At 41.7% G+C, this 24,801-nt stretch overlaps 3 protein-coding genes across 9 annotated transcripts; 2 read left to right on the forward strand and 1 right to left on the reverse strand.

The window, feature by feature from the left end:
- The first annotated feature begins 9,401 nt into the window (after positions 1 to 9,401).
- Positions 9,402 to 12,677, forward strand: LOC4348116 (uncharacterized). 7 transcript variants are annotated; one of them, XR_010736987.1, is made up of 8 exons: positions 9,402 to 10,097; positions 10,252 to 10,302; positions 10,383 to 10,499; positions 10,642 to 10,719; positions 11,195 to 11,329; positions 11,444 to 11,524; positions 12,321 to 12,492; positions 12,586 to 12,677. XR_010736987.1 is itself a non-coding variant. In XM_066304705.1 (6 exons), exons 1-5 carry the CDS (start codon positions 10,056 to 10,058, stop codon positions 11,327 to 11,329), a joined length of 423 nt encoding a protein of 140 aa, XP_066160802.1. In that variant the 5' UTR covers positions 9,402 to 10,055; the 3' UTR covers positions 11,444 to 11,845. The 7 variants fall into 7 exon arrangements, 2 of the variants coding, with proteins under 2 accessions (XP_066160802.1, XP_066160801.1); XR_010736989.1 differs by having other exon boundaries at positions 11,501 to 11,524; XR_010736988.1 differs by lacking the exon at positions 11,444 to 11,524.
- Positions 12,678 to 12,784: 107 nt separating this feature from the next.
- Positions 12,785 to 13,800, reverse strand: LOC4348117 (proline-rich protein 4). Its single transcript, XM_015759085.1, has 2 exons — positions 13,565 to 13,800; positions 12,785 to 13,468 (listed from the first exon to the last, which is right to left on the reverse strand). Exons 1-2 carry the CDS (start codon positions 13,734 to 13,736, stop codon positions 13,020 to 13,022), a joined length of 621 nt encoding a protein of 206 aa, XP_015614571.1. The 5' UTR covers positions 13,737 to 13,800; the 3' UTR covers positions 12,785 to 13,019.
- An 8,219-nt stretch (positions 13,801 to 22,019) lies between these two features.
- On the forward strand, positions 22,020 to 23,140 carry LOC9270108 (proline-rich protein 4). The gene is made up of 2 exons (XM_015759087.3): positions 22,020 to 22,328; positions 22,432 to 23,140. Exons 1-2 carry the CDS (start codon positions 22,157 to 22,159, stop codon positions 22,893 to 22,895), a joined length of 636 nt encoding a protein of 211 aa, XP_015614573.1. The 5' UTR covers positions 22,020 to 22,156; the 3' UTR covers positions 22,896 to 23,140.
- The last annotated feature ends 1,661 nt before the right edge of the window (positions 23,141 to 24,801 follow it).

Raw genomic sequence — 24,801 nt, forward strand, 5'->3', positions numbered from 1 at the left:
ACGTGCATCTTGTCTATGTAATGGAAAAAGAAAATCTCTTTGCTTCCTTAGGCTGAATCCACCATGGCAGTCCAGCGCATATTCTAGATGCCAACCTGTATGCATGACCCGACATGAGCATATGTCAACTAGGCCTTTTTCTTTACCTCTTCACCCACCTTGCGTCTCTGCAACACACAACGCCACGGGCTGAGATAAAGACGAGAATGCTCCAGCCAGACGCTAGATCTAGCCCAAAAAATGGGTAGCCCATGTCCAAGCCACCCCATGAACTCCTCCATGAACTCTTTTGTACACAATGCTATCTTTTTATCTGAATTTTAGGTAGTTTCAAATTGTATTTCTATATGGACTATTTCTTGTAGTTTTAATTTTTATTCCGACTTTTAGATTGAATTATATTTATACATATAATTTTATTTCAATATTTATTTTAAATTTTTAATCCGAATTTCATATTTTTCAGCCTAAAAGGTATTTCTACGTTGACTCTTGTCTTAATTTAATTTTTAAATACGAATTTAAGTTTTCTTTTCAAAATTGCATTTCTACATGTACTTCTTTTATCCTTTTATTATTATTCCGAATTACAGATATTTTTAATCTATACACTTGGACTCTATTTTTTTCTTTTTTATTAATATGGGAAATTCTAGGTCATGAGAGTGAATATGGTGGCTTTTATATTGTTTTATTGAGTTAATAATAGATCGACAGTTACAGGTGTTCCTTTTTCTGTTACTTCATGAATATTTCAATAACTAGATGAAACTCTGCGCATTACTGCGGAAATTTAGTATGATAACAATAAAAAAAATAACGTGTAAGATAACTAGATAACATCAGATTAAGTAAATTAATGTGGTTTACGATAATTTAAATTTAAATAGTATGTAGAATGGTGATTCAAACGTAAAAAGTAAGGTGGTATGACTTTATGGAAGAAGAAAAGTAGGGAGATAGTTTGTACCGTAGATTAATCATCTAAAGGCTAAAAACAATTGATGTGATATGACTTAATTAGAGGAAAAAAAGAGAAAGATAATTTGAACCATAGATTAATCATTTAAGCACTAACTAAGTGAGGATGAACTATATAAGTATATAGGATATCATAAAACATAATAAAGATATACATTGAAACATGATGTGAATTCACATAATTATGTTAGATTATAATTTAACATGTTTGTATTTGAAAAGCTCTTAAATTATAAAAACTATAAAGATATAGCATGTTTGCATGATGTTTAAATGTGATGATTGTTAGTGAATGATGATGTGGTATCTTGTTAATTAGTGGATGATGATGTGGCATCTTGTTAGTGGATGATGATGTGGCATCTTTGCATGTTAAGCTTAAGAAGTTAGTGGGGGATAACTTTATAGTAAGATAGGATATATTTGACATTTACAGCTAGCTCTTTTTTTCTTTTACTTAATTTAATTTTTTTTATAGTAAGATAGGATATATTTGACATTTACAGCTAGCTCTTTTTTTCTTTTACTTAATTTAATTTAATCTAATAATATATTTACATGTTACAGCTAACTGGACAAAAAAAATAAGGGCTAAAAAGGAATCGAAGTCTGGACCTATAGAGTGTCCTCGCTAGTGGAAACCACTGCACTAGAACAGCATATTGTTATTTTTAGTGCAGGATGCTAAACAAATATTTGGGTGTTAGCGTAAACCTCATCAGCACAAAATCATTTATTTGTCCCCAAAACAACTCACCTAAAAGAAATACTTAGCTTCTTCATAGCACAGCAATATTTTGTATATAGTACAAACAACTGAACAAATAAGTCCATTTGAACACACGACGAAAAAATTCATTGAGAAAATAGTTAGAGAAATATATCAAGGCAGATAACAAAATTAGTGATAAAAAATACTTCAAAAGTGTATGAACATATCACACGATCGAAATAACAGACAAATCCCATTAAATAATGAAGTCTATCACAACAAAACTAGCTTGTTGGGTCATCCTCATCACTATCTGATGGTTCTGTACCCATATCATATAGATCCCTCGGCCTATATGGTTGTGCAACATGCCATCCTTGTGCTTTTGGTTCCTGCACATAGAACACCTGTGATACTTGTGATGAGAACACAAAAGGATCATGCTCCATCTTCTCTCCCTTATCTTCCTCTGTCACCTCCTTATCACAACAACAACTCAAGCCCGCTGGTCACCGCGAACTTGTTCTCCTTCGAGCCCGATGTAAGTACTTTTTTTTTTAACTAACGTATTAGTATTTTTTAACTAACATATCATATTCAATGGATAAAGCACTGTCGCTATTTAGAGGCTCCTACTGTGTATATATTAAATATATATAATTAAAAAAGAAACTGTATAGATCTCAATGCATGCTGTCTAGCCATTCTATAATCGGAAAAAGTACGAATTACCCCTTCCCCGAACTATCGCGATCGTCCGAATTATCCCCTTGAACTCGAAAACCAGACATTTTACACCCTCAACTACTAAAACCGAACAAATAACCCCCCTACTCAATCTCTGGAGTGGTTTTGATCCTACGTGGCATACACGTGTCAGCCAAGTCAGCAATCCTTTAAAAAAATTCGGTGGGGCCCACCTGTCAATCTCTCTCCTGTATTGCTCACCTTCTCTCTCCTCCTGGATTCATCCCCTCCCCTCGCTAAAGCACGCAGCGGCGGGGCGAGCGGTGGCGGCGGGCGCGGCTGAGCGAGCGGAGGTGGCTGCGGGCGCGGCTGGGTGAGCGGCGGCGGCTGCTGCGGGCACAATTGGGCGAGCGTCGGCGGCGACGACGGCGGCTGCGGATGCTAGCCTCGCCGGCGAGCTCCGCCACGGGCCCCCACCCTGGCACCACCGCCCACCGTGTCCACCTCCACTATGCCGACGTCCACGTCCGTCTTGGTCCGCCTCGGTGCGTGGGCGAGCGCCTCGTCGCCGTCGCCTTCGTGCACCACCGGGAGCAACAGCACGGTCGTCGCCTCCGCCACCACGGGCACGGCGGGGCGCGAGACGGCGGCGGAGGCGCTGTCAGTGTCGTCGTCGTCCATCTCCTCCCCGGCGACCTTCCTCCCTGCACGGTCGATCTCCAGCTCCACACGCGCCCTCGCGGACTCCGTCTCGACCACCTCCAACGCGCGCTCCAGCTCCGCCACGTAGTTGTTAACAGTGAAATTTGGTAAGCCCGGAGTAGTCATCGGCGTAGAGTCAGCATCGGCTTCGAAGTCCTGAGATTAGCCGATGAGAGTTGTCAAGTCGTCAGTTGTCGGATTCTTGCTATATTCGGTTAAGGAAATTGATCTACTAAAGGAAGCTTATCCAGAAGAGACCGAGTTTAAAGAGAATACGGCATGGTAAGTTATCTATTAATTAGGAATAGTTTGTTAGTTTCCTTTTATCTTTAGGAAAGTGTGTTTAGTGTCCTATAAGGACTTTATCTTTTCCTTTTATCTTTAGGAAAGTTTCTTTCTTGTCCGACAAGGACTTATATCAACCCATGGATATAAATATGTACACCTGGGGTCTATGTAATCTGTCCTCACGATCAATACAATTCGGCGCATCGCCACCTTTTTTACTTCTACTTTTGTTTTTACGTTCCGGCGGAACTTGGCACCCGACGCGGGGCTGCATCGTCTTCGATCTCCGGCGAAGGGATAAGTCCAATGTTTCACCGGTCCAGGCAATTGTATCGTTTACGTCGGCGTCAACAGTAGTCCTCACCACCTCGACGCCACTTGTCGCCAGTCCTCGCGTGCCGACCGCCCGCGACGCTGCACCCCACCAGCCCTCGCCCGCTGATGGCCCGCGCTGCCAACTGTCGCTGGCCCTCGCGCGCCGACCGCAACAGCCGCACGCGCTTCAAAAACGAGAAGGTCACACACCCCTGTTCCCGCGCTGACCGCCCCCACCGCCTGTCCCCGCGCCAGCCGCCCCTACACGCCGCCGCCCACCGCCCGTCCCCGCGCTGCGCTGCTGCTCCCCCCTTCCCTGGAGACGACGGTGAGGTACCCCTCTCGAGCTCCGTGTCAACGGCGGTGGGCGACGAGTCCTCCTCGGGGAGGGCACGGCGGGTGTCGTGCGCGGCATGTCGTGCTCGTCCCCCATAACCAAAGGCGGCTGTCGTGCTCGTCCCTCATCTCCGCCTCATGCTTCTGCGGAGGCTCGCCGGCGCACCGACGTCGCCGAGCGGCGGGAGCCTCATGCTCCGTGCATCGATCCGCCTCCGCCACCGGCCACCATCTCCTCCTTCTCCAGCCGTAGACGCAAAGCAAGAGAGAGAGAAGGGAAGCAGGGGGAATGGGATTGGGGAGGGATTGGTGTGAGGAAAGAGATGACATGTGGGACTAGATTTTTTTAATGTTTTATTTTGCTGACCAGATGCCACGTTGGCGGCCACATATGCTGATTCCAGTTAAAACCGTCCAAAACAGTGCTCGGGGGGTTATTTGTCCGGTTTTAGTAGTTGAGGGTGTAAAATGTATGGTTTTCGAGTTCAGGGGGGTAATTCGGACGACCGTGATAGTTCGGGGGGGGGGGTTAATTCGTACTTTTTCCTTTACTAGAAAAAATGCCCGTGCGTTGCTACGGGTAAAAACTTTTTTTATCCTATACATTATACTCCCTTTGTTTTGGACCGGATGCTTCTTTGTTTTTGGACCGGACGTTCATTCCTTCCTTCTTTTCAGCTCTAGTCCTAGAGCAGTCCGCTACCTCTATCTGCTCGGCCTATCTCTCTTCGCCTCAGCCCACAAGTGGAGCTGTAGGCCTAGCTCGAACAATCTCGTGCCCGTACCATGACGGAGCCAAACCTCCCATCAAATCCGGTAATCTGGTCGAGCTCGCATAGTACCGTGTCCGTATGATGGCGGAGTTGATCCTCTCTGTCAAATGCGGTCGAATCTTTCTCGATCTCCAAAATTATTAGAGATTTTGATCCACTTGATCCCCTTTTTCGTTTTTTTACCAAAATCGAAGCAATCCACAAAACTTGGGGAAAAAAATAATGAACTGAAAGGGAAATTCAAGGGGAAAATGACGAGAGTAGTGGAGAATCGATTTTTGCAATCAATTGGATGAGGAAACACATAAAGATGCAAATCGACATGGCGGCGGCGCTAGGGTTTGGCCCGACGAAAAAACCGCAAAAAAAAAATAGCGAAACATAGTTTTCCTTTTTACAATCGTTTTTTGCCGCACTTTTTTTTTCCGCCTTTTTAGTAGGAATAGGAATCGGTCAGCTTTTTTTTTTTGCCGCATTTTTTTGCCCTGGGATTTTTTAATTACAATCGGACTTTTTTATCATTTTTTTATTAACGGACGAAGGAAACATCTTAAACTCTATATATATATATATATATATATATATATATATATATATAAAAGTAGTAGTAGATCCGTGGTAACTCTATTTTGTTCTCTAGATAACCAAGACAAAATTTGATTTTTGTCTGGATTTACAAACTTGAATAGGACTTATATTTCTGAAAATCGTATGATTGCTTGTGATTCAAATACTCCAAGCCATTGTGATGATAATCTCCATGTAAAAGGGGAAACATATGTATCTTCAGAGAGATCAGTAAAAATATGGCTTCAACTTGCATGCACGCTACAACCGGCCAGCGGCAATTAACCACACCGGACACGATGTCAGCATGCACGTCAAGTATACAGAACAAATGACCGTTGAACCATGTGCTGCTAGTTTCACCCACTCAATCAAGGAGCACTGTTGCAAAAGATACCATGTGGCATCCATCCCAAGGTGCAAAAACTTCAAAAATCTAGAAAACCGATATGGTAGCTAGGGAAGTTATTAATTACATTCTCCGTTTCATATTATAAGTTATTTTGTTTTTTTCTTCTAGTCAAACTTTTTTGGTTTGATCAAATTTATAGAAAAGTATAATATTTTAAACACAAAACAAACGTATTATCAAAATATATTTAATGTTACATTTATAGTAAAACTAATTCGATATTGTAGATGTTGCTAATTTTTTTCTATAAACTTAGTCAAACATAAAAAAATGATTAGAAAAAAGTTAAAATGACTTATAGTATGAAATGGAGGGATCAGTATAAATTAGTATTCTTGAGCAGAAGGTTGGTCAAAAATAGATGTTGGAGAGTATCTTCAAAATTCATCCTTCCTAACATATTCCTATTTTTCAATCTATCTTTCATGAATAACCAGAAAAATACTTTGTGTTTTTTTAACATATGAATAAAATGTTGCTACTAATTCACTACCTTCCCTGCACGCTGCCTCCCATCATTCCTTGCTAGCATGGCTCGTTCCCCGTGTTAGAGTATAAGTGAATTACTACCATCTTTCTTTGCAATTGCCCCTTCTTAATTAGTTTAAGCTCTTATTTTGAATTAGTTGTTAATACTTATATTTAACTCCATATGTTATCGGAGTGAAGTCCCAAAATCACAAAGACCAAAACCATTCGCTTTTGAGTAAATTTTAGAAAGAGTAAATTGCTCCCACGGTACAACAACTTGGCATGTGGATGCGATATAATGCAAGAACTTGAAAATTGAACGTCCAAGTGCAACAACTTGACAAGTGGGTGCGTTCTAGTATAAGAACTTAACAATTTAGTATTTTTGTACATCAACTTGGCTAAGCATATACAAGGTGAGTTTTTTTCACGATGTCAATATGCCATTACATAGTAATCATATGGATATTGCCTTATAAGCACATAGTAGTACAATTTACATCCAATTACCTTTAAGATTTTTTTTGTTTTCTTCATCTTATCAAATATCAACCGAAATATAATAATTTCTACATATAGTTTAATTGGCTTTCAGTTATTAGTTATTATGATAAAAATATAAATACACTTATCAAATCTGTGAAATATGCGCTAGTATATTGTCAAAATTAGTACTTAAAAATTGAATTTATAAAAAAAATGCTCCAAATAATCAAGTTGTAGCATAACTTTTTAATTTACTGTATCAAAATCGTACCTACCTTGCAAGTTGTTGCATTTATACGATCACTTATAAAGTTCTTATACTAAATTGCACCTACCTACCAAATTATTGCACTAGAACGTTCATTTCTCAACTCAAGTTATTGCACTAAATTGCACCCACCTGCCAAGTTGATGCACCATGGATGCAATTTACTCTTTTAGAAAACTTCGTGTTGTATGGTCAAAGTTGTAGAAACCATATGTATTATGACACGCGGCATCTAACCTCAAGTATTGTTGTTTTCAAAGTTTCACAAAACTCCACCCTTATGCATTTTGAGCATGAATTTACTTAAAATTAAAAAACGTAGAGTGCAAATGAAAATTTAATTATTAAGTTATTGACTAGATTGATAGAAGCTTTACTGTACTTTCAAAATTTTATTTAGATATGCTGAAATTTATTAAGATTTAAATAAAGATGGGGTTTTATGAAACATGGAGACCATAAATCTTGTGGTGTGCCACACATCATAATTAATACATATGGTTTCCACAACTTTAATCATACAATATGGAGTTTTCTGAAATTTACTCTTTAGTTTTGGACAAGGGAATAAATTAAACGGTTTCAAAAGTTGAGGAGTCTGTAATACCCGATATTAAAGTTAAGGGGTATATTTTAGACTAATACAATCTTGGCGGGGTTAAATGGACTTAAACCTTTTTAATGTACTCTATGCATTTTAATCCTTTTTGTTGTTTTATCATTTTAGGTTTGTTCAAAGTCTATGTAACTTAAAATGGAATGGAGGGAGTAATAGTTTTATAGATATATACTACTCAGTACTCGTAAAGGAAGTCGTTTTGGACAGCGATACGGTCTCCAAAACATAACTTTAACTTTTTATTTTTATAAAATATTTATTGAAAAGTGATATATGTATACTTTTATGAAAGTATTTTTCAAGATAAATCTATTCATATAATTTTTACATCTTCAAACTCAACAACTTAAGGGTTATTCATGATTTATATTCCTAATGTTTGACTTAAATATTGTCCAAAACGACTTCCTTTACGAGTACGGAGGGAGTATATCTCGTTCCAATTCCGTATTATAAACGATTGATCACACGTGGAATATATACCCAAAGATAAAAAAAGCCAGTAGTAAGTTATTTTAAGTTTTTATTTGCAATAGGCTAATATATGTAGACAAGTGCATATCCAATTATCCATGCATATATATCAGCGTATGCACGTACAGTGGATTTGGGTTCAGGTTGATGTGATGGATTGCAAGCATGCATGCGTGTAGCGCACAAGATGCTGGTGCATCTTGCCCACAGGCCCAGGAGACCTACATGCATGGCCCATCCATGTTTCAGCACGCGGGCAGGACAAGACGTAGCAGTAGCACTTATAGTTGGCCGAAAGGCCCGGGGTCCAATGGCTCGGCCCATAGTATGGGGTTTTGGCCCAGCCTAAACATGGCACGGTCCGACTGGCAGTGTCGGGCCCTTGCGTGGGCCTCTTCCTCGGCACGATGGGCCAGTTTGGCATGGTCCGGTCCAACAATCAAGGAGTTAAATAGATGAGCGAGCCAAAATAAACTTATTCCGGCTATATAAGGTATATATGGCACAAATAGCTGCGGCGCAAAATAGACTTAATCTAGCCAATGGCCCAAATAGATGAGGAACGCAAAATATAATTTTTTTCCAAGGTTGAGCACGGTGGGCCTTCATGCATTCAGGCTGGTCCGGCACAGCACGAGTCATATTGGATCGTGCCTAGGCCGATGGTACAGCAAGTGGGAGGGGTACGACGTGGCCTGACGCACTTCTCTACTATTATAAAAATTGAAGATGTTTTTGCCGGTACTTTGATACGTCATTCGTGTTTTAGTCGGTTTTTAAGTTTATTCGCTTTTGAGAATACAAAAGGAGTTGTATAAGAAATCTCTTTAAAAAAACTTGCATGAAACTTGAGAAAATCAGACTCCTAACTGCGGGTCATGATTTTATAAAAAAGAAAATCGAGCAAAATCGCACAATGAATTTTACCTTAGTTAAACCTATAACAATAATAAGATTAACATAACTTCACCCATTGCAACACACGGGTATTTTTTTATAGTAGATAAAAGAAGCTATTTTCCCTTTCGTAAAATACTTAAATTATATTATGTTTAATAATGTTGCACAGTGAAGGAGGAATAGCTTATATGCATACAATGCATAATCTACCCTATAATTCACCAACTCACTCTTACACCTACATTACTCATTCATCAAATCCAATGGCTCATATTCATCTAACTGTGATCGAACGTGCCAGATGAGACCCCCTCCCCTCCGCGCTCCTCCCCCACGCGGTCACGCCCACGCGCGGACGCGCCTTCTCTCTCTCTCGCTAACTCCTGTTCTCACGCGCCCCCTTCTCTCTCGCGCACCGCTATTCTCGCCCGTTCCCCTCACCCATCGCCGCCGCGATTCTTGCCCCTCGCCAATCGCCGCCGTACCCAATCACCAAACACTACCCCACCGCCGGCATGCCCCTGCCCCTCGCCTATCGCCGCCGCGCCGCCGCTCCAAATCCCCAAACCCTACCCCGCCCCCAGCACTACGGGTTACGGATGCCACCGCACCTCCTCCATTGAGACGAGCCACCATGGAGGCCACCGTCTTTGCTCCCCACCAGGTCGCCATCCTGGCACTGCCAGCGGTGGAGGCGGAGGCGGCCGGCGCCGCTGCACCGGGAGGATGGCTATGAATGGCATGAGATCGATATCCAAGGTCGGGGCTGTAATGAGGAGGTACACCCATGGACCCTGCCGGACCGGTGTGTGCGGTGGATGCGGGCAAGGAGGGAATCGCGCAGCTGGTCAAGGAAAGATCCCATCTCTCTCTGTTAATCCCGATCTCCTCATGAGATTGCTCTTGAGGAGAGGGAGTACGTCCCTGAACTTGATTCCTTGCATCAGTTCATCCCTTCTGTTGAGGCTTTGAGTGGCTGGGGCTTTTGATGCTATGTGCTCTTGGTTTGACTCGATTTTTGCTTTGTTTTGGTGCATGCAGCAAGATCATAGAGTTGAGCAGGAATGGACCAGAAGCTATGGCTCGCTAACTGGCATATTGAACAGGTAAATTCCCATATGCTAGCAGTAAGTTTTCCCCTAAATTATATCCCGGAAACTTCAATGTTTAGTTGCCAACTGAAATCTGTGTAATGAGTTATTATTCGTTTCACGCATTTTGTTGGTGAAACTTGCTTATTGCCTCTTTTTTGTTCTGCAGGAGCACAACCTTAGGAGGGATAGAGTCAGATCATGGCTCTCTGATGATTTTGTAAATCCTGTTAAGTAACTTTTTTATTGATGGCATATTTAGCATGCTGCTGATCTGTCCCCAATTTTTTTTCCATGAAGCTAAAATCATTGCAACATCAGTTTGCTTGCTCGAGACCTATAATCATAGCCAAAATATCAGAATTGGAGGTTTGGAGATGCTCCTATAGTGGCTGGAAATTCATCTGGTCACGGCTGGTAAGTTGAATTATTTTCTATTGTGATTTGCCATCTCCAGATTACCCTGCTCCTTGCAATAAATCAATCTCCCATGGTATTAGATTTTTTTCTACTCTTCCATCAATAAAAATGATGGCACATGATTGCTGGAGCTGTATAGGTGAACGTCGGCACACATGTTCATACTTCATACCGGCACAGGGGACATTGCAGAAAAAAAAAGAGAAGTAGATTTCAGGTTCGATCGCCACTGCACCCCAGGGTCTCACGCATCGATCTGCACGCTTATTTGTAGTCAAACTAATGCAGCTCCAAAGTTTTGATTTGATTTGCTAGATTTAGAAATAGCTTAACAAATTGTTCTGTTCAGGTGTCTCAGCTTCTGCCTTTGTTTCAAATGTGTTTAGCTGTTAAGGAAAATAGGTTAGGCTTCACTTCCGAGATTATGCACTAGTTTAGAAATTTTTTACGATATGATAGTCCCAGTTTCTGCCTTTGTTACAAATTGGCTGCCCTTCCATATGAAGGAATCACAAAGTCAAAACACTGTTAGATTGAATGGAAAAATCATTTAATTTTTCGAAATTCTTCTATTTGTTATTACATGGCCTTAATTCTAGCAGCTAAAATCAAGATCATCTTGCTTATCTTATTTGTCTTTTCATTTCTAACAAAGCTAATCTCAACCAAATACTCCTTTTTTGGTAGGACAGATCGTCTTTCTCGTGCCCAAATGCCGTCCTCGGTCTTGCTACGCAGCCCCTCCAACCGTGCAAGTTTGGATCCTCTCGATGGCGGAGGACGTCAGGCGGTGGGAGATGGATCTGCTCCCCCCGCCGAGTGCGTAGGTCCGGTCCTTTCCATTATTTTCCCTGCTCTCTTTCTTGATCCAATTTGTGGAGAATTTGTTGCGTGCTCGACATTATTACATGCAACCTGTTCTGTATATCTGGAATTCTTAGGTGCTGTTTGTTCCTTTCGTGTGTGATTATGCGTTGGATTGTCTTCTACAACCGCAGGAGAAGCTAGGCTGAGAATCGCTGGTGAGTGGCAGGGAAGAGGAACGTTTAATTGCTTAGAGTTTCTTGGATGGGAGATTCTAGAGAGATCGCAGCAGGTTTATAAAATGCTATGATCTAGATGAATAGGTTTCCTGACTATTGTTGTTCATTTAAAATTGAACCAAATATGCTGAAACTATTCACTGAAAAAAGGTCAAACAGAAGAATTCTACTGTCACACTGCACTTTCAAAAGTGTTTGTTGATACTGGATTTTATTCTCTTTATGTTCCTTCAGTATTTTTTCTTATATATCAGAATTAAATAGTTTACAAGAATATGAGTGAGAATTATTCTCCTTCTCCTTCTCCTGAACCACATCATATCATTCTTAATTTTCCTGAAATGTTGCATGCATCCTATGGTTTTTTTGGACTGCTTTCCGTGGTGCCTAGCTCTTGGTGCTGTGCAATATTGATGATTTATGCGTCCTGTGTATTCGCAGGGTATAATGAAATTTGATCTGAACATATGAAATTTGACAAATGCATTTCCATGATCCGAAAAGTTTATCTGCAGATTTAACATAGTATTCATGTCCATTTTACCTTTTTCAACTCATTTACACGAACAAAATTGCAGCCATGTAAAAGCCTAGCGCTTTCAGTTAAAATAAATAATTTATTATCATTTGCTATTAAATGCTTAATGCCTATATATTTGCTTTGCTACATATTTTTGCCTTAGTAGAAACCGGGATGTTTTTCCAAATATTTTGGGAGTTAAATTACTAATGCTAAGTGATGAATATATCTTTATAAGCGTGTGCCTCGTGGTAGGCGAATACACTGTCTTCAATATGGTGCTTCTCCTGATATGCGTTCGATAGAGAAGTTTATGTGGCTTCTTGAGGTGCTCTATAAGGAGGAAGGTGACCAGTGAGGAGCAGAAGTTGCTGAATGTTTCCAGGCGATGCATGTTTTGAAAAAATAGCACCTGTAGAACGTGCAGGTAATATTTGTATATGTGGTATAGAAAGTTAGATACCATGAGCTATTGTTTGTGTTTTGAAAAGTTTCACTCACAGTGATGAAAATATTGCAGAACTCTATTCATGGCCAATTTTGGGAAGTTATTAACAGTGTAATAACATTCATGAGAACAATACAAATCTCTCTATCGTTATTTTATTCGTGAATCTTAAATATTACCTTTTGCCTTTTACATTATCAATTATCACCGTTGCGTTTCAATCAAAATTATCACCGTTGCGTTAGCACGGACATATTATTACTAGTGTATTAGATATGCCAATAAATGGAGGTACTACACAAGCACTTCTGCACGAACTTAATTTTATTCTCACACACATCGATCGATCGATCTCACACAGTCACACTCTCCTCTCACATCTCACAACTTTTATTATTCTGCACCAACAAGCTGACCTGGAAATTAATCATGCAAGAACCAAAAGGATTAACCAAGCCATGAAATCAAACAAAAAAGCAAGTGTGGATATTGATGGAATGGATGAATTAAAAATTCAGCTGTGATATGCCGGCCGGAGGGCTGGGAGCCGGCGCCGCAGCTCCGCCACCGTTTGCCGCGCCACCACCGTTCGCCGGCGTCGGCTTGGGGCCTTGGGGTCTGTTGTAGAAATAGTCGAAGAAGGGGCACAGGAACGCCGAGGTGCACTCCGCCGACGACGAGTAGTGCATCCTCTTGCCGGCGACGGCGACGAAGGTGTTAGCCTTATTGCCGCCGTTGTCCGTCGTTGATGGCAGCGGCACGATCTTGGACGGCTCCTGCCCGGGGCACGGCGCGCTGCTCGCCGCGCTGTGCAGCTGCGCGAAGCAGCCGGCGGCGCCGTGGAGGTCGTCGGCGGCGAGGGGCACGCTGAAGGCGCCGTCGCCGTCGAGGTCGCCGACGGCCTTGCTCTCGTACTCGCCGTCGCTGTTCTTGCACTTGATCGCCACCTGGAGACCTGAACATCACCAAACAATTAATCAACGACGGTGATATATCGATCGCAATTAATTATCGATGAACATATTATCATCATCATGCATGATATATATACCCTTGAAAGCATCCTGCGCCTTGATGTTCTTCCTGGAGCAGCCGCCGCACTTGGCCAAGCCGACGACGAGCGCCACCGCCGCCTCGCCGTCCGCAGCGGCGGTGACAGCCATCACGAGGGCGGCGCAGACGACGACGGCGCCGAGGACTAGTGCTCGTGCTACAGCTGCCATTGCTGAATGAATCCTAGCAAACTCCTCCTTGATATTTGGAGTATCTTACTGCTGTGTCGATGAGGGAAGAAGCAGCAGAGGCCATGCATGGTTTATATAGGCGTCAGTTAATCATATTACGTTCCCTCGAAAGAAAAAGCTAATTATATTACAACATGATCAGCAATTTGCGCCCAATTTGCAGGTTTAAAATCATTAACGCCGTACATTTGATCGATTTAAGAGTAGTGCACTGTGAACGTGCACATTGCATATGCAGTGTTTCACCCTTGATGCTCTGTTGTTTCCCATCGGTGGTGTGTGTTTAGCAAGCAAAGTTATGCTTTAATCGAGTAGTACTCCTGCAGAGCATAGTACTACTAATCTGTTTTATAGAAAAGGATAATAGTATAGGACAGCTTCAACCAAATTGCATGATTAAGATTCTATTGTTCTTTCTTATATATATTGTGTGGGTTAATTTGGCTCTTGAATCATTTGATGTTTAAATTTGTCGGCATATACATGCCTACTAGTATTTGGCAGAAGGGATCACATATATATTTATCGATAAATTTTCTTCCAACGATTTAATAAATATAATTTTAATACAATCGTGGTGTAATTTCCATCATAACTTTCATGTAACTACAATATAACTTGTATGTAACTTTTAAAAATCCCTTCGAAACATGCTATTTCCATAAAATGGACATCATAGGAGTGAATCCTCTCACATGTGCATGCACTGTAATTTTTTCGCTTGCACGAATCTTGAAACGAATCTAACAATTTAAAATGATGTAAAAGTTACATTGTAATTACATACAAGTTACAATGTAACTACACTACATAACAATTACATATGTCAAATTTTTTTAAAAAATTTATCGATAAATATATAACAAATTATTTGCAGAAATAGTAGCCTGCAGAAGTTTAAGTAAATTGTTGTTGTTTGTCTCCGTCTCTTTTACCGTATGTTAAAAAAGAACATAGTCATGAGTGTGTGAGTATGATGTGTGTGCATGTGGTGACGGTGCGCATCTTATCTATATAATGGGAAAAAAAATCCCTTCCTTCGATCGAATCCACCTAAGCAACCTAGTACATTCCAGCTAGCATATCTGCCTGCATGCACGACTCTGACATAGGATGGACCTGAAGCTTATGGCTCGTTTGCTTCCTTGGCTAATTTCATTTTTCTAATGAGCAAAGCTGGCCAATGGCATATGCAAGATTTCTATATAGGTGATATATATATATATATATATATATATATATATATATATATATATATATATATATGTATATATATATATATATATATATATATATATATGTATATATATATATATATGTATATATATGTATATATGTATATATGTATATATATATATATATGTATGTATATATATATGTATATATGTATGTATGTGTGTGTGTATATATATATATATATATCTCATAGATATAACAAGAGTTACAAGTATAAATTGATCAAAGGTGCATCATAATATAGTAATAAGCACTGGTGGAGAAGTGTTTTTTAGTCCCGTTTGTAACCCCCCTTAGTCCCGGTTTTCCAACCAGGACTACGAATCCGGGACTAAAGATATTTTTTCTTTTTTTTCTCTCTTTTTCATTGTTTTTAGTATTGAATATTGATTTCACACCATCCCCTATCAAGAAATCCCAAATCCAAATCATCACATATCACAAAACATCCCCAAATTCTCAAATATATCATCTCCAAATACATCACAAACTCTTAAAAAAATTACATCACAAGTTCTAAAAAAATACATCACAGATTCGGATCACACACAAATCGAATACATCACAGGATAAATCATAAATTGTAAAAAAAAAAAAAAGCTGGCCGGCCACGGCCGCCTCCCATCCGCGCCGGCCGGCTGCCGCCGCGCCGCTGCGCCGGCCGCTGGCCCGCCCGCGCGCCCTCTTCTTCGCTAGCTGTGAATGGAAGGAAAAAAGGAAAGAGAAGAAGGCTAGGAGTTAGAGATAAGGAAAGAGATAAGAAGTTAGAAGGAAAAAAGAGATAGAGTAAGGAGTTTGTTGTATGGACGGGAAAAGAGGATCGGTACTAGGGATTATATAGTATGCTTTGATTTTTATTCCCGGTTAGTAACATCAATCAGAACTAAAAATAGATTTTTAGTCCCGGTTGGTGTTACTAACCGAGACTAAAGATTTTAGGGCCCTGACACGTCCTGACATGGAATCAACTAGGACTAAAGATGAACTTTAGTCCCGGTTAGAGTTATGAACCGGGACTCAAGATGATTTTTAGTCCCGGTTGGTAACAACAACTGGGACTAAAGATCTTTCTCTCATAAACCGGGACTAAAAATGAAAAATCATTTTTAGTCCCGGTTTTTAATGGAACCGGGACTATTGTGGATTTGGGTCGACCGACCAAAGATGGTTTCTCTACCAGTGACTGGGAGTTGTTTTTTATGTTACCCGGATACGAGGATATATACGGATACGCGATACGGGGATACGGCATTTTTCAAGAAACATATATACGGGGATACGTCTATATATGTAATAAAAAATTAAAAACTAATAAACTCTCTTAACATATTGTGAAAACCAATGCATTCACAGAAAAATTAATAAACTTGCGGACTGCTACCTGCTGATTATTCACAGAAAAATCAATGTGCTTTCTCCTATACCCGCTCTTGTCTGCCAGACTGCCACAATCCACCGAGGCTTCTTTTCATTATTATCTAGCAGCTGCACTAGTTCTTCGAGGGTAGGATGTTAGGAAACGATAGGCAAATAAACGATAAAAAACAACAGATCAATCACAGAAGACACTAGATTTAACGTGGAAAACCCTCCCAAAGCAGGAGAAAAAAAACTGCGGGCGCCAGCCAGCAAAATATCTTCATTATATCGGGGTGAAGTTACGACGCTAAATGGTGGCTTACAGGAGGTATATATATGAAGGTGAAACCTTAAAAGGATAACGAATAGTGAAGATATTTTTCACTCCGGCCCAAGCCTCCGGCTTCAAACGGCCTCCGCTTCGCTCCAGCAGAAGCTGGCCTTTATTATGTGCAAACAAATTTGGATCACAACTCAACATAGGAGCATTGGATGCATGGATGCACTAGCTCTGAAACTTAGATTTCAGATCCATCGGATGACTGCTAAATGAATCACTGCAGTGGAGCTACATTCATCGGCGTTGGTGGTAGCAGCGCGCTGTTCATCGGCATTGGTGGCGGCGGCGCTACAAGCCTGTAATCGTGTGGGGATGCTGTGCCTCGAGCGAGAGCACAAGGAAGACGGTCTTGGCCCCGGCGGCCAGGCAGGGCATGATGCACGATGGGTGCGGGTGTTGTGTCTGGCGGCGGCAGCCCTGCGCTTGGAAAGGGATTCGGAGGTGGGCGTAAAACGTATCAGCGACGTATCAGGGTTTGTTTTATTTATTTGGAAATTACGAAATTGTTGGATACGTATCCCGTACGTATCGGCACATATGGAAACGTATCCATATCTGTTCACGTATCTGATATGGATATGCCACTTGACTGCCATATCCAGGTATTCTAGGTTGTTTTTTCTCTTTTCACATGTGTATATATGTATTGGGCTAGGATTTTTTTGGGTGGTCCTGGGACCACCCCTAGATCTGCAAATGGAGCTGGTATTTTAGCTCGTTACGGGTAACGTGCCAGCTCGAACTGGAATGTGTGTTTTACGAGCTAGAGTAGCCCACAGCTCAGCAAGTCACAACCCATATTCTTATAAGGCCCTAGAACATCAAAAGCCTAGCTCTTGATCCCCTTTTGACCCCTTCTCACTCTCATGGTTTCCTATTGTGTCCAAGGCAAGAAGGTTCTTGACTATTCCAGCTAGTATTGTATCATCAGAGTCCACTTTTAGCATTGGATGAAGAATTCTTGATTATTACAGGAGTTTTTTGAAGCGAGACATGGTTCATGCTTTGGTTTATGCATCAAGTTGGATAAGAACCTCAAAAAATGACAATACTGCACCTTCTTGTGTATGTAATATATTGTAATGCTTATTTTTTGCTTATCTTTGTCAAGTCTTTGTATAAATTGCTTATTTTGGACTGGTTTTACATGGAGAAGATGGAGATTATGACATTGAAATAGTGGAGTTCCCCCATTGTGTGGTGGCAAGAAACTAGTAAGTATAAGTATAGTTTATATTCAATGTAGGCACTTAGCAACTTAGATTAACAATGTACAGCTAGTAAGTTTCTTATTTTGACCCAATATATTATACTCTGCAATCTGTATTCCACTTTCGATATGAAACATTTCAAAAAAGCAAAAGAGAAAGAAATCCAACATATCACTTTACTAATTTCTCTACATGCAGGTTAAAAGCAGTGGCGGATTCAAAAATTTTCATGAGCCTGGGCAAGTCTAACAACAAATGAGGTATATACAAGCCTATATAATTTGATCATAGATAACTTCAATATGAACATTTGTTTTAAAAGTTTGTGTTGAGCGAGTTTGCGATTGTACTAGTTGCATTGTACTGCCTTGCCGGTGACTAAGAAAAGTGATTACTAAGGTAATTAGGCACTGGTGAATTGATGCGTGCAGCTGGTGGAGCCCAGGCCATTGTCTGTGCAAGCTGGGCTTGCACAAGGCTCCGCACACTTACAAGGGAAGGGGTGCATGGGGGGTGGGAGAAAGTGAAGCTGCTTCTAAACTTCACTCTATTTTAGCTTCAGTCAAGCTACTTGTATTTATGTGTAATTGTGCTGGATGAAAAATGATGGACATGTGCCCTTTCTGCCTTGCAATTTTACTAGTTATTCTAAATCACTAGTATAGATCCTTCTATTTGTGACGGGCTCTAATATGCTTAGAAATAGCAGGCCGTCACAAGGAAGTCATCTCAATCGGGCCGAAAAGTGCCCGATTGAGATATGGTCGCACAGACATATTAGATGGGCATAAAATTTAAGCCCGTCACGGATGACACCTATCAGTGACGGGCCGTAGTTTAGGCCCGATTGAGATAACATTCCATATCTTCATCTGTGACGGGCACCAACTTTAGGCCCGATTGAAATAACATTCCATATCTCAAACGGGCCTCAAGTTGTGGCCCGTCACAGATGACCATCATCCGTGACGTGCACCAACTTGAGGCCCGTTTGAGATAACAACTAGGCCCGTCACAAGGCCCGTCACAGATGACTCATTAGTGACGGGCTATATACTTAATCTCTATCGGGCATTAACTAAAGCCCGTCACCGATGACTATTTTTCTATTTTTCATATGAAATGTTTATATTTGTAAGTTGACTATAGCAAAATAATTAAGTGTAGTATAATAATTCATTTTATGAGTCAAAATAATTTTACGGGTAGTAAATGATTTCAAATGGAAAAAATTTCAACAACAAAGTTATATAACTTATCAAGATTTACAACTTTTAGTTTGGTCATTTTTCAATATAATATTTTTTTTGAACAGTTTGAATTTGAATTTAAAAATATGACAACTTCAAACAACATTTTCAAATACTAAATGATTTCAATTGAAAAAGTCATCAACAACAAAGTTGAATAACTCATCAATACCTAAAACTTTTATTTTTGTTATTTCTTCATCCGACAAAATGTTAGTAATATTATTCACAAATTTTACATATATGTGTTATAGTTTATAAAAGAATCAGATAAGAGATATGTCAATTTTGTGAACAATGTTACTATCACTTTGTTGTATGAAGAAATGACCAAAATAAAAGTTTTAGATCCTGATGAGTTATTCAACTTTGTTGTTGATGACTTTTTAAGTTGATATCATATAGTATTTGAAAATGCTGTTTGAAGTTGTCATATTTTCAAATTCAAATTCAAATGGTTCAAAAAATGTTATATAGAAAAATGACCAAAATAAAAGTTATAGATTTTGATGAGTTATACACCTTTGTTGTTGATGGCTTTTTCAGTTGAAGTCGTTCACTGATCTAAAATTCTATTTGAACTTTTCAAACTTTGAATTTCAAATTTCAAATTGTTTAAATAGAGTCAGATGGAGAAATGACCAAAATAAAAATTTTGCACCTCGATGAGTTTTACAACTTTGGTTTTGGTGACTTTTCCATTTGAAATCATTTAATAACCCCAATTTGATATCCTGGCATAGGGCTTAATAGGATTAATAGAATACTCATACCAATAAGTTACAACTACTTTTCCGGAAGCCAATCTCCAAAGAACTTTGATGTTAAGCTTGCTTGAACTTTGATGTTAAGCTTGCTTGGTCTGGAACAATTTGGGGATGGGTGACCGACCTTTGATGTTAAGCGTGCTTAGTCTAGAGCAATTTCGGGATGGGTGACCGACCGAGAAGTTTGCACTTCCCACGAGTGAGGGCTAGCCAAAAATAAAATGTATTTATTTTTGGATTATACTCATCTGTAACGGGCATTAACTATCATCTGTGATGGGCTATAATTAGTGCCCGTCATAGATAAGGGTCATCTGTGATGGGCGCTAGTTGTGGCCCGATTGAGATAGGTCATCTGTGACGGGCTATAGTTTGACTGGTCGTCTGGGTCAAAGCTATCGGTGACGGGCTTTACTTAGGTCCCGATTGAGATAGATTCATCCGTAACGGCCGTTTGCCCGATTGAGATAACTCTTCACATCAGTGACTTCTAGCCTGTGACGGACGTCATGCCCGATTGAGAAGGGGCTTACCGCCCGATTGAGATGAGGGTATCCGTTCTAGTGAATGTTGATGTATTGAAGTATGAATTATTATATGTAATTGTGCTCGATGAAAAATGATGGACATGTGCCCTTTCTGCTTTGCAGTTTTACTAGTTATGCTAAATGTTGATGTATTGAAGTATGGATTATTATAATGAACCTATGTACTTTAATTACAACCTATTGTTGATCAGTTCGAAGTTGGAATATAGGTTGATCAGTTCGAAGTTGGAAACCTGGAACCTGTGTGGTTGTGTTCAATCATGGACTTTTGGTAAATTATTTATCCAAATGATGTGTAACAACTGTCTCTACAGAACCACGCAGTCTAGGCCATCCGATGGATGGACGACCCACTTACACATACCACCTCACTTACGGTTCCGTTATTGTTTCGTGTAAAGGGGTAAACCCGAGAGTGATATGGCTAGAGCGACAAACCCTTATAAGTTGGTTTTACCCTTACTAAACTAGTAATGTGGTAGTAATGTGGTAGTAAACATACACATAGCTCTCATGGATAACATAGGGTATATCCTAATTGGCCCTGTATGTCACATACTTCTCCCCTCAGAGGACCCGATGTCCCCATCAATCCAACCTACCTATGTGAATTTAGGTGCAGTTTTTTAAATAATTATATACAAGTTATATGAAAGTTATAATGTAGTTATAGTATTGTTACGGTGTAATTGTATGTAACCACAATGTAACTATATCCTAACTATTGTATAATTGTAATGTAGTTACACTATACCTGGTAAAAAAAATGTAGTTACACTATAACTATGAATCTCTATATAATTAACTTGTATGTGAATTTACATGTTTTTTTAATACTTATAGACAAGTTATATGAAAGTTATAATATAGTTATAGTATTGTTATGGTGTAACTGTGTTTCAATTATATGTTATAGATACATTTGAAACTTTTTCACTTAAAAAACTTGTGTCCCTTCTTTCAACAACCACTTAGATACGGCTGGTTTTTGCCATAATTCTTTTATTTATTAGTATAATTTTGATCTCATAATTTACAAGATCATTATTATACTAATAAATAGAAACATATGGTTAAAGGCGTATCTCTTAAAGAGATATTAAATATCTATAACATAATTTTTTTTGTTTGTAGAAAACAAACTAGCCTAACATCACATCTATATGTACAGACAAAACCTGGTAATATATATAATAATGGTCCAAAAGCCAAATGAAAACAAACAGATTAAGAACAATTCAATCATGCAGTACTTTGGCTGTGCAGGCAGCAAGCTATTACTATTTCCCTTTTTCATAAAAACAAACTAGTACTACAGTACTAGCTTTGCATTCACCTAACTAGAGACAGGCGAGTACTTAATTAAAGCTTTACCTTTGCTTGCTAAACACCACCAATGGGAAGCATTACGTACACAGTGCCCGTGTGCATGCATGCTACTCTTCTTAATCGATCGATGCAGCTAAGCTGGTTCCTGATCAAAATCATCAAATAATGTACGGCGTTAATTAATTCATTTTAAACCAGCAAATTCGGCGCCAAATGCTAATTGTGTACTAGTATCCAGCTTCTGCTCGATCGATCTTCGTCTGCATGATCATATATAAACGCATGGTTGATCTGCTTCTTGCTCATCCACTGATCAGCAACGAGTAGAAGCGGTAGAGTTTGCTAGGATCGATTCAGCAATGGCAGCGGTAGCACGAGCACTAGTCCTCGGCGCCGTCGTCGTCTGCGCCGCCGTCGTGATGGCTGTCACCGCCGCGGCGGACGGCGAGGCGGCGGCGGCGGTCGTCGTCGGCTTGGCCAAGTGCGGTGGCTGCTCCAGGAAGAACATGAAGGCGCAGGATGCTTTCAAGGGTATATATATCATAATGATGATGATAAATTGATAATATGTTCATCGATAATTAATTGCGATCGATATATCACCGTCGTCGATTAATTGTTTGGTGATGTTCAGGTCTCCAGGTGGCGATCAAGTGCAGGAACGGCGACGGCGAGTACGAGAGCAAGGCCGTCGGCGACCTCGACGGCGACGGCGCCTTCAGCGTGCCCCTCGCCGCCGACGACCTCCACGGCGCCGCCGACTGCTTTGCGCAGCTGCACAGCGCGGAGAGCAGCACGCCGTGCCCCGGGCAGGAGCCGTCCAAGATCGTGCCGCTGTCGTCAACAACGGACAACGGCGGTGATAAGGCTAACACCTTCGTCGCCGTCGCCGGCAAGAGGATGCGCTACTCGTCGTCGGCGGAGTGCAACTCGGCGTTCCTGTGCCCCTTCTTCGACTACTTCCACAAGAGACCCCAAGGCCCCAAGCCGACGCCGTTGCCGAAGCCGACGCCGGCGAACGGTGGTGGCGCGGCGAACGGTGGCGGAGCTGCGGCGCCGTCTCCCAGCCCTCCGGCCGGCATATCACAGCTGAATTAATTAATTCGTCCATTCCATCAATATCGACACTTGCTTTTTTGTTTGATTTCATGGCATGGTTAATTCTTTTGGTTCTTGCATGGTTGATTTCCCAGGTCAGCTTGTTGGTGCAGAATAAATGAAAGTTGTGAGATGTGAGAGGAGTACTGTGACTGTGTGAGAGATCGATCGATGGATTTATGTGAGAACGATGTATGTGTTGTATCTCTATTGTTTGGCATATCTAATGTGTTATTCGTTGTATGCATGTAAGCTATTGACTGTGCTTTCGTCCACTTCGCACATACAAAAAGTTGAAATTAAACTCGGTATTGCTAGTCAATGGGCATCTATCCTTATAAACTACTACTCCAGCTAGTTTGGTGAGGTGGCGTATTATTGCTTGCTACAGTGCTGCTAATTGCTTTGCTCGATGTACTGCTGCTGCTCACTAATTGGCCCAAGCTAGCCCAAAGCCTGGCTACTCTATTTGTTAGGGAGTAAAGTACACTTTGACTCCCTCAAGTATAGGTAATCCGATTTGTATTCCTAAAACACAATAGCAGACGTCTTGACTCTTTACCTATTAAAACTAGTGTAATTTAACTCCCTCGATAATTTTGAGAGCCGTTATTGCTGACGTGGCATGTTGACCTAGTCCAACAAATTAAGTTAGCATGTGGGGCCCACATGTCAGTGACCCTTCTATTTCTTCTCTTCCTTTACCACTCCTCTCCCTCTCCAATATTTCCTCTCGGTGGCAGAATGCCAACAGTGCAGTGGTGGGATGTAGTAGGGCGACGGAAGGTGGTAGATGAGCGGTAGTACTCCAAGCACCACTCCCCGACGAGCCACTACTACCAACTCTACCACCAGAGCTCGCCGCCAGCAAGGTTGCGCCGTCATGGAGCTCGACGCTGAGGCACCTACGGCGGTCGAGGACATGGAGCGGGAGGCGAAAGGAAGGAGGGGTGATACAGGTGCTTCTCATCCACCTACTAGTGAGTCCCGACTCTCTTCCTTGACCCATCCTCAATCCTCATCACCGGCGTTGTTCATCTCCGCTTAGCTAGCATGAGCACCGTCAGCCCTGCCGCATCTTCACTGTGCTCTCCCCTTTCTTTTCCGCCACCGTTCCTATAAGCACTACTAGAAAAATGATTTTTCATGCGGTTGGCATATTATTTTAGCCGGCGGCCATACGCGAAAACCGACAGCAAAAATATATCGAGGAGTGGGGAGCCATGGACCGCCAGCGAAAACCGACTTTCGTTGGCGGCCACGCTAAGAGGTCCGCCATAAAAAAAACTCTATTTTTCGAGGCGGACCTCTTAGGTGTCCGCCAGCGAAAACGTGATTTTCGGCAGGTAGCGAAGACCGCTTCAAAAAAAATTGAGGCCAATAAAAATCCACCGCCCGCGCTGAGTACTCCGTCCTTATCCTTCTCCTCCCCCTTCTCCTCCCTCCCTTCTCCCTTCTCCTCCCTCCCTACCGCCGGCTCCCGTCGCCACAGCTCCGCCGCCTCACTGCTCAACGGGGAGGGCCTCGGGAGCGGCGGCGGGGCACGGCCTCCACCTCTCCGCCGCGGGCCACGCGACGACGAGGGAGGCCGGATCCGGCCGCCGCGACGACGGGGGAGGCCGGATCAGCCTCCTCGACGACGGGGCAGGCCGGCGGGCGACGACGACGAAGGGGCCTGACGGCGGCGGTTGGGGGAGGCCGGATCCGCCTCCTCGACGACGGGGGAGGCCGGCGGGCGACGACGACGAAGGGGCCTGGAGGTGGCGGCTGGGGGAGGCCTGATCCGTAGCTGCCACGACAGGGGAGGCCGGATCCGGCCGCCGCGACGACGGGGGTGGCCGGATCTGCTGCCGACACCGACACGGCGGCGGGGGAGGGGGCGGCGGGGAGCGGATCCGGCGCCTCC

This window comes from Oryza sativa, chromosome 10 (assembly GCF_034140825.1).
Source record: "Oryza sativa Japonica Group chromosome 10, ASM3414082v1".
NCBI classification, from domain to species: Eukaryota; Viridiplantae; Streptophyta; class Magnoliopsida; order Poales; family Poaceae; genus Oryza; species Oryza sativa.